General features: G+C 52.2%; 2 protein-coding genes across 3 annotated transcripts in view; one reads left to right on the top strand and one right to left on the bottom strand.

Annotated features, from left to right (window-relative positions):
- Positions 1-1,231: 1,231 nt before the first annotated feature.
- On the top strand, positions 1,232-7,121 carry Traf4 (TNF receptor associated factor 4). The gene is made up of 7 exons (XM_042691859.1): positions 1,232-1,467; positions 4,263-4,314; positions 4,907-5,011; positions 5,085-5,246; positions 5,333-5,494; positions 5,570-5,725; positions 5,994-7,121. The coding sequence occupies exons 1-7, from the start codon at positions 1,325-1,327 to the stop codon at positions 6,624-6,626; spliced, it is 1,413 nt and encodes a 470-aa protein (XP_042547793.1). The 5' UTR covers positions 1,232-1,324; the 3' UTR covers positions 6,627-7,121.
- A 2,859-nt stretch (positions 7,122-9,980) lies between these two features.
- Positions 9,981-17,895, bottom strand: part of Fam222b (family with sequence similarity 222 member B) — a 61,725-nt gene continuing 53,810 nt past the window's right edge. For both annotated transcript variants that reach the window (XM_042691843.1, XM_042691851.1), the window contains exon 3: positions 9,981-13,880. In XM_042691843.1, the coding sequence (XP_042547777.1) occupies positions 12,274-13,880 (1,607 nt within the window). In that variant the 3' untranslated portion in view covers positions 9,981-12,273. The remainder of the gene's footprint in view (positions 13,881-17,895) is intronic.

Genomic DNA, 17,895 nt, shown 5'->3' with positions numbered 1-17,895 from the left:
CAAAAAAAAAGAAAATTAGGTCTATTTGAGGTGCTGGTCACTCATGCCTGTAATGCTAGCTACGCAGGGGGCTGAGATCTGAGGATCACCATGTTAAGGCAGCCAGAGCAAGAAATTAACCACCAAAGAAGTGGGAAGTGGAGCTCTGGCTCAAGTGCTAGCCTTGAGCACAAAAGCTCAGGGACAGTGCCCAGGCCCTGAGTTCAAGCCCCAGGACCAGTGGTGGGGGAAGGGGGTAGTAAGAGGGAGGGAGTGTATGGAGGAAGAGGGGGAAAGAGAGGAAGAGAGAAAATTAGTCCCTGGAGTCCAGTTCCAGACTTCAGAGCAGGACAAGATGGGGCCTGTCTGAACTGGCCATTAGGCCTACTTAAGCAATGCATGGCCTGGGGCAGGGCCTTCCAAGGAAGCCACACCCTCCTTTTATCCAGAAGCAGATCCAGAAGCAGGGATCTGCACCACCTTGGAAAGCCTCCACTGGAAATGGGTGGGAAAGCCCGGAAGTGGTTGTACTGAGGATCCCCCTGAAAGTTGCAAGCTTTTCCCCAGACCCCCAGGTTGGGAAAAAGATAGCTAGTTAGGCCATACCCGTTTCCCAAAGGACCGCCAGCAGCATCAATAAAAATATCACTGCCTGCCTGAAGTACGGTCTCTTCAGTGGTGCGGGCGGCCGTGAGCCACCCAAGGACTGGGCCAGGCCTGACTGCGGTTGCAGGGCCGTGGCGAGGGAGGAATGTGGGCGCGGCTGGAGACTTGAGGCCGAGGATCCTCTGGCCCAGTGCCCGGCCTGGCCTCCTCGTCCCAACCAGGCCCCTAGGATTCCGGTTGCCAGGCTTCAGCTACCTAGCACCTGGAAGCCAGAGCACTCCACGAGTTCCTGGGCGGCGCGAGGCCCCGGAGGAGACGGAGCTGTGGCCTCCAGAGAAGCAAGTCTTTCGTGGTGCGGCACGCCGGGCACGCCCCCCCCCCCCCCCCCCCCGAGCCCCAAGCCCCGTTCCAGGGAGAAAAGAGGCCTCCCCTCGCCCTCTGCTTCTCAGGGGGGACCCACAGGACTTATTTTCGCGGCCGGGGCCAAGCAGAGGCGCCCCTGACCGCAGAGCGGAGGGCCAGGCGGGGAGGGCGGGGCGCCGGGCCCGGCGAGCGCTAGGACCGCGCGGGCGCGGCTCCGCCCCCTCTTCCGGCGAGCGGGCTCCCGGGTCGGTCCCCCCGGCGGCCGCGGCTAGTCGGCGTCGCCCGGAGCCGGGGAGCGCGGGCCCGAGCGAGGCGCGGGCTGTGGGGCCGCCGCGTGCCCCGGCCCCGCTCGCCCGTGCCCGCGGCTGAGCCCGCCATGCCTGGCTTCGACTACAAGTTCCTGGAGAAGCCCAAGCGGCGGCTGCTGTGCCCGCTGTGCGGGAAGCCCATGCGCGAGCCCGTGCAGGTCTCCACCTGCGGCCACCGCTTCTGCGACACCTGCCTGCAGGAGTTCCTCAGGTGCGACGGGGGGGGGGGCACCCGGAGGGGGGGCGCCCGGCGAGGGGCGGGGGCTCCGGCCGGGAGCACGTCGGGCCTTTGTCTGAGCCCCCGCCAGGTGACCCCAGGGGCTCCTGCCTTGACGTCATGGGGTGGCGATGACGTCAGGCCCCGAGGGAGGACACCCCCCCTCCCCAGCGTTTGTTCCCCCTCCCTCCCCCCGGCGGCTCCCCGGGTCCCACCTGCCCAGCCCAGGTGGGGAGAACTCTGGACGTCCCGGCGGGGCTGGGCAAGGAGAGACGCCCTGCCCCCTCCCCGAGGGCCGGGCCGCGTCGGCCGTGAACTTTGGATCGCGCGGGGAGGAGGCCGCCCTCGCCGGAGCCGTGGGGCTGTGTTTTCCCTCGTCCAACCTCTTCTGGCTGGCCTCAGTACCGTGGCTATTGTTCTCCCATTTCAGAGATTCAGAGGAAGGCTGAGACTTGCCCAAGGCCACCTAGGAGAAGGCTTAGGCGGAATTCAAGCCCGGGCCGCACGCGGTCACACTGTCCCGGGAGGAGGATCGTGGCCTCCACCCCTCCCCCGAAATAGGCATCCCTCGGGGGTCCCCCCGCCCTCCCGGGGCGGCTGTGGAGTGCGGCTGGTGGGAGGGTCACGCACGCGGGTTAGAGCTGCTGTCCCTCTGGCCCCCCCCCGGGGCATCCATTACGTTTCCTTTGGGTCTCCAGTCCACTCTGGGAACTGCTGGGGCGAGACGAGGGGCGAGGTGGGGAGCCCGTCCCGAGGAGGCGGCGCCCCAGCGCACGGGGACGCTAGGGTCAGCCGCGCGTCTGCTGTGACTGAGGGGCCCCGCACCCGTGCGCCCGCCCTCGGCGGTGGCAGCCCCTAGCTGGTGGAAATCTCAGCAGGTCCTTTGTTTTCGGTTCCCCGCAGCCTCCCGGCTCCTGCCCTCACAGATGCTCCCGCACTAGCTACTGTGAGCCCCCTCCTCCCTCTCTCCCGTTCCCTCCTCCCTGCCGTGTACACACTTAACTCTGCTACACACACACGGGCCCATTGTCCTCCCTCCTTCGCTTTCTGGTTTCCAGATGAGGCCAGCTGAGCCAGCCCCCCTCCAGCTGACCCACCCTTACCCGCCGCAGGGAAGGAGCGGGGGAGGGGACTGTCAGGCCTGGCTCCCTTCGCCGTCCCCTAGCTAAAGCTTCTGCCCCTCCTCCTCCCGGAAATCCCCTCTTCCTCTCCTACAGCCCCCTCCCCCCATCCTGTCTTCTCCCCTGGGCCTGGGCCTCCACTGCTCAGCCAAGAACAGCCTCTACGTCTCCCCCTCCCCCCAGTGCCTGAGCTCCGTTGCTGAGGCCTCTGGAGAGAAGAGGTTGGATAGGCCTCTGTCCCTCACCATCACCTCTATCCTACAAGCTAGGTAGACCATAGTCCTGGCTTAAACCTTTGTCCTGGATGGGCCCCAAACTGCAGGGTAAGCTTCTGCCTGAAGCCTAGGGACTTGCCTTAGTCCCCTCCCTGTCTCCAGAACGACTAGGTCAGCACATTCCTGAAGCAGCCAAGTGGACCCCCCCCCTCCCCTTGGCCCACTCCTCTTTCCCCACTCCTGCCAGGGCTATTACTCAGGTCGGGCCAGGAAGTCTGGTTGCACTGTTGGTACAGGCACACCTTCAGTGCCTGGGCATGTACTGGTTTTGGCATTGGTGGCATGGCCAGTGATAGTGGGGTCAGGAGGAGGGGATACTAGAAACTCTTTTTTTCTGAACCTGGGACATAAATTGTCCTGGCTCTAAAAGTGCCTTCAGAACAGGGCTGCCATGTGGCCTCTGCTTCCACCTTGCCTACCACCTATCTGATTCCAACCTACCAGAAATGTCATGCCTGGGGGGGCTTAGGTCCTGCTCAATGAGCCTTTGCCCTGCCTGGGCCACACCAGGCATGCATGACTGGTCCTGGCAGGGTCAGCAAGGACATGCTGGCAGGAGGAAGCCCAGCACTGGGCTCCTTGGGTGCTAACAGCCAGGTGGGGACTGGAGAGGACTAGGGAGCAGCTGGTAGGGGGTGGGGTGACTAAGCTCCTGAAGCCAGAGGAACAGTGATCAGCCAGGCCGTGTGTGTGTCTGTGTGTGTGTCTGTATCTGTCTGTGAGACTGTGACAGTAAAGCCTGACTGAGCTGTAGAGTCATAGACCAGCCTCCTTCCTTTCTTTGACTTCTGAGTGAGAAGATTAACCCTTCTCAGAGACAAGTGGTGAGGACCTGGACCTGGTAGGATTGTGAATGACTGTCAGGCCTCTTGCCTTTGCTTGGGAAAACACACCCTCAAAGAGGAGGGGGGGATGGTTGGTGTGAGGTAGCCTGGGGCTAACCTTTGCCCTGGTTCTTAGGCTGGCAGTGTTGTGGAGATTGAGCAGCCCTGGCACTTAAATCCCAACCCATCTCAGCTCACCCTCCCATCAGCTTTCAGCCTAGCCAATGAAAACCACTCTGGGGGGAAGGGGTAGCTGGGCAGCCTGTTTTAAGTCCAGCTGCTATCCTAGGGGAGGGGGTGCCAGCTGCCACCTGTTGGCCAAGTGCTATCCTGGCAGCTGGCTCTGCCTCCACTGGTCCCAGAACTACCATTCCCAGAACAGGGAAGGAGTCCTAGAGAATTGGCTCCCCTCTGGCCTCTGCTTGCCCCCTTTGTCTGTGCTGTGGCTGGTTGGGAACCGGTCTGGTGAGGGAGGGAGGGAAGGAGGGAGGCTGTCCAGGTTGAGAGGGTGGGGCTATGTTCTCCCTTCCCATAAGGAGAGCTTTGACCCTGCCCTCTCCCCATTTTAGTGAAGGAGTCTTCAAATGCCCCGAGGACCAGCTTCCTCTGGACTATGCCAAGGTGAGTCCACACTGCCAAATAACCCAGGCACAGGGTACAAAGCTGTTGCCCTTGCTGGGGGCTGTTGCTGTTAGCAGCCAGCGGGCCCAGGGCCAGTGTCAACCCCGAGCCTCAAGATCGCGTGCCCCCACAAAGGTAGCCTGTTCTCTCCCACCAGCCCAGTTTGCAAACGGAGGCTATGTTTGCCCTGCAGGGCAGGCACAATGCCCAGCCTGTGGGGGTGCACAGAGCTGCTCTGTGTCCTTAAGAAGTGCTCCTTCCCCTTGCCACAGGGCAAGTTAGACTTGTGGCTGAGGGCCAGGAGCCCTCCACTAGGGGATAGGAAACAGGGCAGAGGAGGACACAGCCTGGACTGAGTACTATCTCTGGAGGGAGCATGGTTCTGTGCAGGCATGTTAGAGACCCTGAGATCCAGCAGCAGGGAAGTGCCTTGGGCACAGAGTGGCAAACAGTATAAAAGAGAGAGGCCTTAGCTCAAGAGAGGCTATTAAGGGCTCTAGAATTGAGCCAGATTAAATAGAGGTGGGGAGGGGTGGGAGTTGGGGACTGAAGCAAGCTCTGACCTTGGCTGGTTCCTTATCCCTGCTTCCAGATCTACCCAGACCCAGAGCTGGAGGTCCAGGTGCTAGGTCTGTCTATCCGCTGCATCCACAGTGAAGAGGGCTGCCGCTGGAGTGGGCCACTCCGTCATCTACAGGTGAGACTCTGATGGGGGGAGGGCTGGGACTACTACTCCCTCAGCAGGCACTGACTGTAGCCCTTCCCACCAGGGCCACCTGAATACTTGCAGTTTCAATGTAGTCCCCTGCCCCAATCGCTGCCCTTCCAAGCTGAGCCGCCGTGATCTGCCTGCACACTTGCAGCACGACTGCCCCAAGCGGCGCCTCAAATGCGAGTTCTGTGGCTGTGACTTCAGTGGGGAGGCCTATGAGGTCAGTGGGGCCCAGCTGAGAGTGGAAGGGAGTGGGGCACTTGGCGGCCCAGGTATCCCTTAATTCAGCCTCTCTGACATTTCCAGAGCCATGAGGGCATGTGCCCCCAAGAGAGCGTGTACTGTGAGAACAAGTGTGGTGCCCGCATGATGCGGCGTCTGCTGGCCCAGCATGCCACCTCTGAGTGCCCCAAGCGCACCCAGCCTTGTGCCTACTGCAGCAAGGAGTTTGTCTTTGACACCATTCAGGTGAGGCCCTTCCTAAGCTGTGGGTTGTGGGGTGGTAACAAGGAGGCAGGCTACTGACTGTTTTTCTGGTCCCAGAGTCACCAGTACCAGTGCCCACGGCTGCCTGTGTCCTGCCCCAACCAGTGTGGTGTGGGCACTGTGGCTCGGGAGGACCTGGCAGGCCATTTGAAAGACAGCTGCAGCACCGCCTTGGTACTCTGCCCATTCAAAGATTCTGGCTGTAAACACAGGGTAAGAGTCCTCCTCCTTCCTGTCAGCTCCTCTTTAGCCCTTCAAGTCCTGGACAGGCTAGGTTTCCTGGCACAGTGAGGCCTTGGTGGGCTCTGCTCTGGAACCCTCATTTTTCCCCTGCTGGTCAGTTAGTTTCTGCTTGTTTCTAGCACCCTGTCTTCCTCATGCAGAGTTAGATGTCTACTCTTCCTCTCCATCTTCTCTCCCCTGGACCTTCCCCTTGTGGTAACTTCTCCATTCCCCCCATGGCCTGGGGCTTTACCAACAGTGCCCTAAGCTGGCAATGGCACGACACGTGGAGGAGAGTGTGAAGCCTCATCTGGCTATGATGTGTGCTCTGGTAAGCCGGCAGCGGCAGGAGCTGCAGGACCTTCGCAGAGAGCTGGAGGAGCTGTCAGTAGGCAGTGATGGTGTGCTCATCTGGAAGATTGGCAGCTATGGGCGGCGACTACAGGAGGCCAAGGCCAAGCCCAACCTTGAGTGCTTCAGCCCAGCTTTCTACACACATAAGTATGGTTACAAGCTGCAGGTGTCTGCATTCCTCAATGGCAACGGCAGTGGCGAGGGCACACATCTCTCGCTGTACATTCGTGTACTGCCAGGTGCCTTTGACAATCTCCTTGAGTGGCCCTTTGCCCGACGTGTCACTTTCTCCCTGCTGGATCAGAGCGACCCTGGGCTGGCCAAGCCACAGCATGTCACTGAAACCTTCCACCCTGACCCAAACTGGAAGAATTTCCAAAAACCTGGCACTTGGAGAGGCTCCCTGGATGAGAGTTCTCTGGGTTTTGGATACCCCAAGTTCATCTCCCATCAAGACATCCGAAAGCGAAACTATGTGCGAGATGATGCTGTCTTCATCCGTGCCTCTGTTGAACTGCCCCGGAAGATCCTCAGCTGAGTGCAGAGCTGGGGAGCTCAAGGGGTATAAGGGATAGGAATGACCTCAGTCAGGCACTGGCCGAAACTGGAGAGGGGGCTGGCCCCCCTTTCTGCTACTTCTGCCTAGGTTCTGTTACCCTGTTCTTCCCCTACCACCACCCTCAGGTGCCTCCAATCGGTGCTTCATCCCTGATCCCTGGAGGGAGCAGGTCTCGGGATTATCAAGGGCTGGAAACAAGTGATCCCCAGGGCCTGTCTCCCCTCCTGGGCAGGGCAGACATGCCTTGGTGCCAGCCACATTCTACCTGGACTGAGGCACCTGCTCAGGTGCTATGTCCCAAGAGCCATAGGGGGGAGTTGGGAAATGGAGGGGTAGTTAAAAGAATCTGCCTTGAGATTAATTTTTCTTCCCCTTTCTCCAGCTGTGGCCTTTCTGGTTATTTATTTCTTTAGTGCTAGGAGGTCACAGCAGGGGAGCTCTGATTTTTAATAAACCCTGAGTTGTATTTATTAACTTTGTGCCAGCCTATCTCCTCTGGATTGGTTTGGGACCTGGGAGGCTGGACCCAAGTGAAGGCTAAGGAGCCTTTGAAGAACTCTACACCAAGATCTGATCTACTATAGTCCCAAGATCCAGCTGCCCTAGTGTTACACTCTAGTGGCCTTCAGCGAAACTGCAGCAGGCTTTGTGTGGAAGTTGCTGGCTGCTGCCCTCTGGTGCTTTGATGGAACAGGTGCAGACCCTGCCTGTCTTAGAAGATTGGAGTCCCTCCTGTCCATCCTTCAAAGGATAGTGTTCTGCTCTAGATAGATCATTCTTCGTCAGTAACTACTATTCATCAGATGCCTTCTTGTGGTAAACAGTGCTAAGCACTTATTTTTGCCAGTCCTGGAACTTGAACTTAAAGCCTGGGCACTGTCTTTGAGCTTCTTTCTGCTTAAGGCTAGCACTCTTGAGCCAAAGTGCCACTTCTGGCTTTTTATGTTTATGTGGTACTGAGGAATCAAACCTAGGCTTCATGCTTGCTAGGCAAGCCCTCTACCACTAAACCACATTCCCAGCCCCTGCTAAGCACTTTTATTGCAGTATTTCCTTTAATACAAGCGAAGTAGCTTCTGCCATCATAAGACCTTATTTAAGTGAAGTGAGATGTTACAGACATAAGTGCAAATGGATGTTAATCTAATCCAAAACTCAGTCTACCCAGGCACTAAACTTAGTAAAAAGGGCCTTTGGCTTCAAGGTATATAAGAAACTGTTTTTTTACCCTCATCCTTATCTCATTTGCCTTCCACAAGCTTAAATGGGTGCCTATGATTACTCACATTTTGTCAGTTAACTGAACAGAAGTGAGTTGACTTATCAGTGTTCCCTCACCTGGTTTTGGGTAGGGCCTCTGCTCCGTACCTCCTCCCCCCCTCCCAAGGTATCCAATCTAGGGCCTTGCATTTGCTGTGTACATGGTTGTACTGTTACAGCCTCAGCTCTGGGATTTGCCTTTTGTGCCAGTCCTCAGCCTGGCAGATGTTTTGCTCATGACTAGCATTCTACAACTCCCCATCCCTACCACTCAGCTTAACCTGGCCCTCATGCCAATATGCCAATAATTTGTGGAACCTAGGCTAGGCTCTGAGTATGAGCTGATATTCCCATGAACCTAACTCAGCCCAGGAATCACTAGTTTGACTCACTTGTTGACTTAGTTCCTGTGATGTTGGATGGGTTGTAGGTCTTTTGTCCAGGTACCAGGGTGTAAACTCAGGAATTCATGTGATCAGATTTTCAGCTCACAGCTGGTACTCTCAGCTATACCTCCATTCTTTTACTAATTAGACATGGAATCTTAGACTTTTCTGCTTGGGCTGACTTCAAACTTCAATCTTCCAAGTGTTAGCCTCTTAAGCAGCTAAAATTATAGGTCTGTCTTATTTGAAAGCTTAGGATGGCAGGAATAAAGGAAATAGGCTCACAGAGAATGGCAAGCTGAGGAGGGAAGGGTGGCTTTTTTTGGGAGGGGGTGGGGCTTGAACTTAGGGCCTATGCTTCGTCACTCAAGGATAGCAATCTATCACTTTGAGCCACAGCTCTACTTCTAGTCTTCTGGTAATTAACTGGAGGTTAATCTCTCGGACTTTCCTGCCCAGGCTGGCTTCAAACTATGCTTCCCAGATCTCAGCTTCCTGTGTAGCTAGGATCACAGGCATGAGCTATCAGTGCCTGGTAGAAGGGTGTTTTTAACTCCATGAAGGTTCCTTCCATTTAGCACGCTGCCTATCAACTCCTGTTACCAAAGGTTAATTTTTTTTTTTTTTTGGTTGGTCATGGGGCTTGAACTCTGAGCCTGGGCACTGTCCCTCAGCTCTTCAGCTCAAGTCTAGTGCTCTACCACTTGAGCCACAGTGCCACTTCTGGGTTTCTAAGTGGTTTATTGGAGATAACAATGTTAGAGACTTTCCTGCTTTGAATCACAATCTTCAGATCTCAGCATCCTAAGTAGCTAGGATTACAGGCATGAGCCACCAGTGCCCGACCAAAGGTTGATTTTATTGCAAATTCCACATTTTGTAAAAATCAATCTTTCCCTCCATCATATCAGCACGAATCTATCAGAAAGCAAAGAAGGTAACTGAAATAGTTCTTTTGGGGTTTCTCCTATCTTTGCAGATAAGAGGAAATTAAAAAAAATTTTTTTTGAGGGTCACAGGGCCTGAACTCAGCCTGGGCCCTATCCTTTGGCTCTTCAGCTCAAGGATAGCATTCTACCACTGGAGCCACAGTGCCACTTCAGAGTTTTTCTGCTTATGTGGTGCTGAGGAATCAAACCCAGGGCCTCAGGCATGCAAGGCAAGCACTCTACCACTGAACCACCTTCCCAGCCGAAGGAAAAAAATTCAACACGTGAGAAAACTCAAATCACTAAGGTGGGTAGGTGGAGGTACAGTTTCCAGATTACAGAACATGTGTCTCCAGTTAAGGGCCCTCAGAAATTGCAGTGTTGGAGGTACAAGGGAAACTTCCATTTTAGTTAGCTTATTTGCAAACTAGATCTTAACACGGTGGCTGATGGCCCCTGGGGCCAAAGTGTGATAAAACCCTTTGGTCCCCTAAGAGGCAGCAAATCATGCTTACCAATGAAATTCCACACTAAGCCCCTAGCGGCCCAGCCTGGGGCCTGGGCAGAGGCCATCAGCTGGGCCCCACTCTGGGTTTGCTGAAATACCCACGTGCATGCTCTATAGTCAGTGGCACAACATAGTCTGAGGATTTTTACTACAGGACCCTCACCAACCCCACCCCCTCCAAATGAGTCATTCCCATTCTAGTGAGACAGAAAAAATCACCTCAAACACTCATCACATTACACGAATAGGACAAGATCAAAGGTGAGTTTTTTCTTTTTACTGGTTTATAATAATCTTAAAAACCCCATCACACCCATAAACCACCACAGGTGAGGTGAGAGATGGAGAATGAATGCTACAGTATGTGGATAGAGTGGAGAATCCAAGGTATTCCCTAGGAGTAGCATGGGATGGAGGCAGGGAGTAAGTGGACAGGAGGTCCAAGTTTGGACCCTTATTGCTGGTTGGGGGTTGGCTGGCAGAGGGGCTCAGGTTTAACTAGGAAACATCTCACACTGAAGGAGAGGGCAGTTAATTGTAGGGTGGGGAAATCACAGTACATTATCCATGCAGACTAGAGGTGGGAGTGAGAGCTTCAGAGACTTGCACCCCTACATAGGAAGAGGTGGTTTTGAGGTTGTTTGAAAGCCCCTAAGTTGGTGTCTTGTCCAGTTTCCTACAGTGGCAGCTCCCCTTTCGGCACTGGGAAAATTACAGTAAGAATATTTGATTATAGAGATCAAGCAAGAAGTAGGGAACATAGTTAAGTGGGAGCTGGAAAGGTCAGGTAAGAGGATAACCAACACCTTGGGAGGAGACAGCACACCAAAAGTTGCAAGGGCTCAGGGACAGGGAGGTACCAGTGTTCACAGACGGCAGGAAAACAATCAGGAACAATAAATTAGGACTTCATGTTGCTATCATTTGGCATAACACAATCAGGCTTTTTTTTTTCTTTTTTAAATATAAGGCAACTTGCCCACACATAATTTAAAAACTGGTCTTCAGTCACATTGCTTCAGATCACTAGAGAATTTCTGGCTAAGGAACAGTGGATAGTAAACAGAACCCAGAATCTTAAAAAATATCAACTCACATTCCCCAGAGACAAGAGGAAAGGTTTAAGGGCTTATTTGGTTTAAGGGGGGAGGGGAATGAGGGGAAAAGCAAACTGAGCCCAACTAGGTATCTTTAACAGAATACAGGTGCAAAAATTTTACAACAAAACATAATCTAAGTTTAAAGTTACACAAAAGTGGATTTCTAGCCAACTGTCACTTGGGAATGAGACGCGTTGGGCATGGAGTGGGTGGAGGATGGTTTTAAAAGTGAGTGAAAGGGAAAGAGGCTATTTCCAATGTAGACTCCTCTCCAGTGGTCAGAATCATGCTCATTTGGTAGAGGAAGAATTAAAGAGCTTAAGGCTTTGTGTTTTTTTCTCCTTTCTTCATTAATTTAGGGGCTGCAAAAGGAGGTGACTAAGGGAATGTACCTGTGGGGCCACTCATACACAATGCTACTCAAACCCACACTACGTTCATACAGAAACATGACATTTAAAACTTACAGTGTACAGCAATATTCTTAGCCAGTGTAGAGAGAACCAAATGCATTTTAACTTTTCCCCCTCCTTTTTTTTTTTTTTTTTTTTTGGTGTTTTTAGTTCCAAACTCCAATGTGATCATCCCTTACCTATCTGATTCCTTCAGTAAGGTAAGGTTTTGTGGGTTTTTTTGTATGTGTGTGATTTTTTTTTTTTGTCTCTTTTGCCTTTTTCTTTTTTTTTTCTTTTCTTTTTTTTTTTTTTGAGGGGGCAGGAGGTAGGGTTGAGGACAGCAGTTAAGCAGGGAGAGGCAACCATGAGTAGGGGATCCTGGTTATGCCAGATGGCCACTACATTTCTCTAGGTCTAGAAGGGAACTTGGGAACCAAGCGGCCAATACAAAGGCAGTTTTTCTCCATGTCTCAAGGGTATGGCCAAATACCTGCAAGATGCCCTTGAGGTGGAGTGTGTGGCAAGGGTAAGTTCTGCCCAGGAAGCAGAATAAATGTAAAACAAAGCCTTGAAAAATGGAAAAGAGCTGGGAGATGAACATTGGGTGAGTTTTGATTTGTCTTTGGGTGAATAAGGAATTAGCTTCCAGAGCACTTTGAAAGTCTGGTAGTTCTTAGTCCCATAGAGAGAGACAGGAAGAGGCCTGCTTTAGGGGCCTTAGTCACACAGTCCTAAGAGAAACAGGCAAAGGTTCAGGGAAAGATAAGAGAGGGCTGGAAAAACATAGCCAAGGTGGAAAGCCTAATAGGCAGGCAGTGGAGAGAAAAGCCTGGGGCTAGGGTTAGGTTCTAACATAAAACAAAAAATTTTCTTGAGGGGATAAGAGGAAGAGGATCCCTTCTACTCCCTGCCAAATGCCCTTCTTTAGTCATCTAAGAATGATCACATTGGAGAAGCAAAACTTTTAAACTACCCAGTTACTTAAAAGTAAGACTAAACCTTGGAGGGTGATGTATGAAGTGTAGCCTGAGGAGGGTACCATGGCTCCCTATCTATACCCTGGGTGCTGAATATGAAGACTTCGACTATCTGTGGGATCAGGAGCACGGGTGGAAGGGGCTCGGTGGGCCTTGCTCAGCATAGCCAGGCTCTGTTCTCGAAAGCAGGCCTGTTGGAAATCCCCACTCAGGTAATCCACCGTTTGCATCAAGCTGTTCTGGCTTGCCACTGGACCACCCCCAGTCCCTGCTCGGTAATGAGCCCCAGGAGCTGCTGCACAGTCGAGGGGTGCACCTGTGGGCTGCCCACCATGAAATGGCATGGCGAGGTCCTGAGACCCCGAGCTGTCGCTATTGGGAGTGGGAAGAATGTTGTTCCACAGGGGTTGGAAGTAGTGACCATTGGGGTAGGCCAGTGGGGCTGCCAGGCCATTGACTGGTGGAGATGGGGTTGGCTTCTCCAGAGTTGGCTTCAGATGGAAGGACTGTGCCAGGCAGAGTTCCTGCGGGTAGGTAGGGGCCTTGCCCACAAAGCCAGTCCCTGCCAACTCACGTCCTGCTGCATGCTTGCCTGTCAGGCCAGGGGCTGGTGTTCCACCAGCCTCGGTGCACATATGTTGTAGGTGGGCCAGCTGATGCTGGTTCCAGGTGACTGGCTTGAGATCGCTAGGGTAGCCAGTGGGGGCTCGAGAGATGCCCGCAGGAAGGTTGACAGGACCTGTGGCAGGCAACGCGGCTGTGGCTGCATGGGTGTGCTCCATGGGATTGACCACACATGAAGGCATTGGTGTGGGGATGCTGTGGGTCGACACCCGGGTACTTGCATTGATGAGCAGACTGCGACTAATAGGGCTGGGGTTGGCGATCTGGCCCTCACACACTGAGGTAGTGCTGATGCCTGCCCTCGTCTGGCAAAACTGGTTGATCTGGTGTACAATGCTGCTCAGGTCCGGGGGCTGGCTGTGCTGCAGGGTGGCCGCCATTGAAAGGGGAATAGTTGAGGTAGACACGGTCACATTCGGGGGAGCATCTGAGTCTGGCATCTTCCGGCCTCCATGAAGCAATGGATTGGAGGGGTGCTGGAGACCTTGGTGAGCCAGGGCCTGTGGGTGGACTAAGCCCTGGGTTTGAGCCATGGGCTGAGGGTGGCCCAGGCCCTGAGGCTGCTGGAGGCTCTGAGGGTGAGACAGTGCCTGTGGTGGCGGGATACCCTGAGGGTGCTGCAGCGTCTGGGGAGGGGCATGGGCCAGGGTCTGTGCATGCTGCAGGGCCTGCTGGCGGGCCAGAGCCTGGGCCTGGGGGTGGGCTAAAGTGCTGGGTGCCACAGTAGCATAGGGTGCCACTGGTGGGTTCATGATGGCCTCAGGGAGTAACCGGGCTCGGGTGCCGTCAAAGTCCTTGAGTATACTTTTGGCTGGCACTTTGACAATAGCAAGCAGGCCTGCCTTGGTGGCAGCCTGAGTCGGGTAGGGGCTGTAGCGCTGGGCTGATGTGTCGAGGCCGTTCACAGTACGACGAACGTGTTTCCTCTGGGGAACCTTCACACTGTTGGGGAAGATTTTTATAGTCAGTGGGTTGTTTGCGACCTTCTTAGCATACGCGTCCAATTCGGCTGGGGTAGGATAGTGAGCAGTTCTCATTTTCTGTGTAGTGTCCCCTAGAGAGAGAGAGAGAGAAAGAGAGAGAGAGGGAGGGAGAAAGAGAGGGAGGAAGGAGAGTAGAGAGGGAGCTCATCAGTGCCAAGCCAACCAGGCCTACTAGAGTCCTCTGTTGAGGGCCTGGGGAGTGGTGGTAGGGGACTGGCCAGTCATCTATAGCCTTTGTTCTTGGTCCAGCCTCAGACCCCATAATCACATGCAGTGCTGACAACCACTAAGTATGTATAGTGGGCCAGGCTCTCTTCACTACTGCAAGGATTATCATGAGCCCCATTTTTATAAATGAGGTTACTAAGGATCAAAATGGCAGAGCAACTTTCCAAGTCCTATATCTGTATCCTGCCCATTTCTCAAAGGTAACCAACAGTTTCTTTTGCTATATGGAACTGGTAAGTTCCTACTAGCCCAAGCTGGGGTGGAAGTGGAAAGTTCTAAATAGAGCTGCATGTCAAAGCCCTTGGCGGCTACTCAATCCGTTCCTTGGACCCTCTGGTAAAGAAGGTCCCCAGAGTTACTACTCTTCAGTCTCCAGTGGCCAGTGAGGCATCAGCATTTCTTGTGTCTTGGCAGCTGCAGTGCATGACCATGAGTGGACATGCCCAGCTGGCACAGTGAATAGGACATTTCTTTCTCAGGAGAGGAGGAAGAAGCTGCCAACATCTCTCCCCATCCCCAATTTACTTTTGTTTACAGTTTACTCAGTGCCTGACAGGGTGGAGATCAAAAGGCTTTTTATTTATTTGCCTGTGTGGAGGGAGGGTGATAATAAATAACAGGACAGAAGGGAGAGAATTGAGAAGGAGTCAGAACATCTTTAAGGTCTAGGAGCCAAAAATAATCTGTATTTGGTCCATGTCAGCTGTCATTTTCAAAAACCTGCCTTCCTTTGGAGACTGCGGAAATGCCCATTCCATGGGCCTCATTAATGTTAACAGTCTCTTTGTTCTCTTCTCCCGGTGCCTCCCATCAGGGGGCTCCAGCGGATGTCGGGCTTCCAGTCAAAAAGGAAAAGATTCCCAGAACAAGAGTTCTTTAAGGAGGTAGGGCTCTTGTAAGGGGTCACTTCTTAGTTCTAGCTCTCTCAGAGGAGGGGTCTACCCTGCATATACACAAAAGGTGTTTAATAAATGCTTGCTGAATGAGTAAATACACAGACTGCCCAAAGCACAAGTGGCTTGGCTGAAAGCCTGGACTCAGCTAGCTGACTTCCTCCCTTGCAAACACAGCCAGGATAGATAGACCGACCAAGGACTAATTTGCTGAATGCCCAGCTGGTAGTCTCAGCTGGCTACAGCCCAAAGGAGACCCCATTCAAAGTCACATCACTGAGAATCAACTTAGTGAGTGTGCTGGAAGGCAACAGGGCACAGCTGCCTGTATTTGGTGACATTACTGGCTAGCTGGCAGCAACTGCTTAGAAACTGCTGCTGCTCTCTGAAGCAGGAAAGAAAAGCTCAAGTCCAGGAAGGGCAGAGAGATTTGGTCTCATGCTAAAAAAGGCAGACCTGAGCAAAAAGGAAACATATATAAAGGAAAAAGCCAGTGCTTCTATATATTAGCGCAATGACTATTCTTAGTAAATATTCCAACAAGGACCTGCTTTATTTGCTGATTACAGAATAGATGTTTATACATAAATGTCTGTGAAACGTGATTCAGGAAGGTCTTAAAAAGATGAATATGAGCCAGGCACTGATAGCTTGAGCCTATAATCTTAGCCACGCAGGAGGCTGAGATCTGAGAACTGCAGTTCAAAGCCAGCCTAGGCAGGAACATCTGTGAGATTCTTATCTCCAATTAACCACCTAAAAACTAAAAGTAGCATTGTGGCTCAAGTGGAAGAGTGTTAGCCTTGAGCTGAAGAGCTCAGGGCCAGCGCCCAGGCCCAGAGTTTAAGCCCCACAACCGAAAAAACAAAAACAAACAAAAAAAAAGAATATGATGGTGAGAGCTGAGGGCATGAAGAAGGGAAACATAGAAGACCAGAAATCTCCTATTACTATGTACAACTGTGTGATCCGAATCGAAGTGCAGCTTGAATTTTACCATTTCTTTTTTTTTTTTTTTGGGCCAGTTATGGGGCTTGAACTCAGGGCCTGGGTGTTGTCCCTCAGCTCTTCAGCTCAAGGCTAGTGCTCTACCACTTGAGCCACAACGCCACTTCGGCTTTTTCTGCTGATGTGGTGCTAAGGAATCAAACCCAGGGCCTCATGTATGTAAGGCAAGCACTCTACCACTAAGCCAACTTCCCAGCCCAAATTTTACCATTTCTTATATAACAGTGATCCTTAATGGGCTTTCGCTATCACAAGGTAAACCTATTTTCTGGCCTTTCTTACATTCTTCTGAGAAAGATTAAAAACAAAGCCGGGCGCTGGTGGCTCACGCCTATAATCCTAGCTACTAAGAAGGCTGAAGTCTGAGGATCACAGTTCAATGCCAGCCCAGGCAGAAAAGTCCGTGAGACTCTTATCTCCAATTAACCACTAGAAAACTGGAAGTGGCAGTGTGGCTCAAACGGTAGAGCGCTTGCCTTGAGTTGAAGAGCGCATGGATAGTGCCCAAGCCCAGAGTTCAAGCCCCACGACCAACAAAAAACAAACAAACAAACAAAAAAAACCCAAGGTGCTGGTGGACTCTCGCCTGTAACCCAAGTTACTCAGGAAGCTGAAATCTGAGGATTATGAAGCCAGCTGGGCAGAAAAATCCTTAAGACTCCAATTAACCACCAAAATGCCTGAAGTGGAACTGTGGATAGCCAGGCACCAGTGGCTCATGCCTGTAATCTTAGCTACACAGGAGGCTGAGATCTGAGAATGGTGGTTCAAAGCAAGCCTGGTCAGGAGCAGGAAGATCCATGAGAGTCTTATCTCCAATCAGCCACCAGAAAACGGACGTGGTGCTATGGCTCAAGTGGTAGAGTGCTAGCCTTGATCTGAAGAGCTCAGGGCCAGCACCCAGGCCCAGAGTTTAAAACCCACAATTGACCTCCTCCCAAAAATAAATCCCAGGGACAAAACAAAAACAAAACAGAAAACAACAAAAAACCTAGAACAACACCAACAGGTTTGAGATTTTTGAAAGCTAATTCCTAAATCTCAACTCAGTATTCCAACAGAAGCTCCCTTGTCAGCCATTATACTTAAGTGTGTGGTCAGAATCACAGGCTAACATAGGGCTTTATCCAGAGCAGATACTTGATAAGTGCTATTAATTCAGTTCTGCCAACTGAACAATCAATGGGACAACTGAGTTGTCAAACTGAGATGGTGAGTTTTACTTCTTCAGAGAGGAAACGCATGTCTGCTATCTGGGTTCTATAGCCCATGTCTATGTTAGCAGTCTTCTCTGCTTGAAATCCAAGCAGGAGACTGTGGTACAGTCAGTGGCTTATTGAATACAAAAGTTTCTTTGTTCCAAGGCCGTACTGACTCTCAATTTTTTTTTTTTTCCTAGCAGAGGCATAAGGGCCTGGGTACTGTCCCTTAGCTTTTTTGCTTATTGGAAATAAGAGTCTAACAGAAGGCTGGGAAGGTAGCTCAATGGTAGAGTGCTTGCCTTGAATACATGAGGCCCTGGGTTCGATTCCTCAGTACCACATAAGCAGCAAAAGCCAGAAGTGGCACTGTGGCTTAAGTGGTAGAGCACTACCCTTGAGCTGAAGAGCTGAGTGACAGCACCCAAGCCCAGAGTTCAGGCCCGTGACCAACCCCCCCCCCCCCCAAAAAAAAAAAAAAAACAACAACAAAAAAAGTTGCATAGACTTGCCTGCCTGGGCTGGCTTACAAATCCTCAAATCTCAGCCACCTGAGTAGCTAGGATTATAGGCGCCAGCTCATAGGAACCTGGTTTATTTATGACTTTTCATGCTTTTACTACTAAATATACTTTATCAAAAGCACACACACAAAAAAATAAACTCATCTACTTAAATATCTGGTACACAGTGTCCACAGAGGTAAGGCAGCATAGAGAATATGGAGTATATGGCTAGGGAAAATAGATCTAGAGTAG

This window comes from Dipodomys spectabilis, unplaced genomic scaffold, assembly GCF_019054845.1.
Source record: "Dipodomys spectabilis isolate Male_0828 unplaced genomic scaffold, ASM1905484v1 ptg000004l, whole genome shotgun sequence".
In the NCBI taxonomy this organism is placed as follows: Eukaryota; Metazoa; Chordata; class Mammalia; order Rodentia; family Heteromyidae; genus Dipodomys; species Dipodomys spectabilis.
Note: the sequence above shows the minus strand (reverse complement) of the source record. Positions and strands in the feature narration are given on the sequence as shown.

What these genes read in the sequence shown, in the direction of transcription:
- Traf4 (XM_042691859.1), top strand. Translation starts at nt 1,325, where the DNA reads ATGCCTGGCTTCGACTACAAGTTCCTGGAGAAGCCCAAGCGGCGGCTG. An exon ending in TCAGTGGGGAGGCCTATGAG is followed by an intron (nt 5,247 to 5,332) that starts GTCAGTGGGGCC and finishes TGACATTTCCAG; the next exon opens with AGCCATGAGGGCATGTGCCC. An exon ending in TTGTCTTTGACACCATTCAG is followed by an intron (nt 5,495 to 5,569) that starts GTGAGGCCCTTC and finishes TTCTGGTCCCAG; the next exon opens with AGTCACCAGTACCAGTGCCC.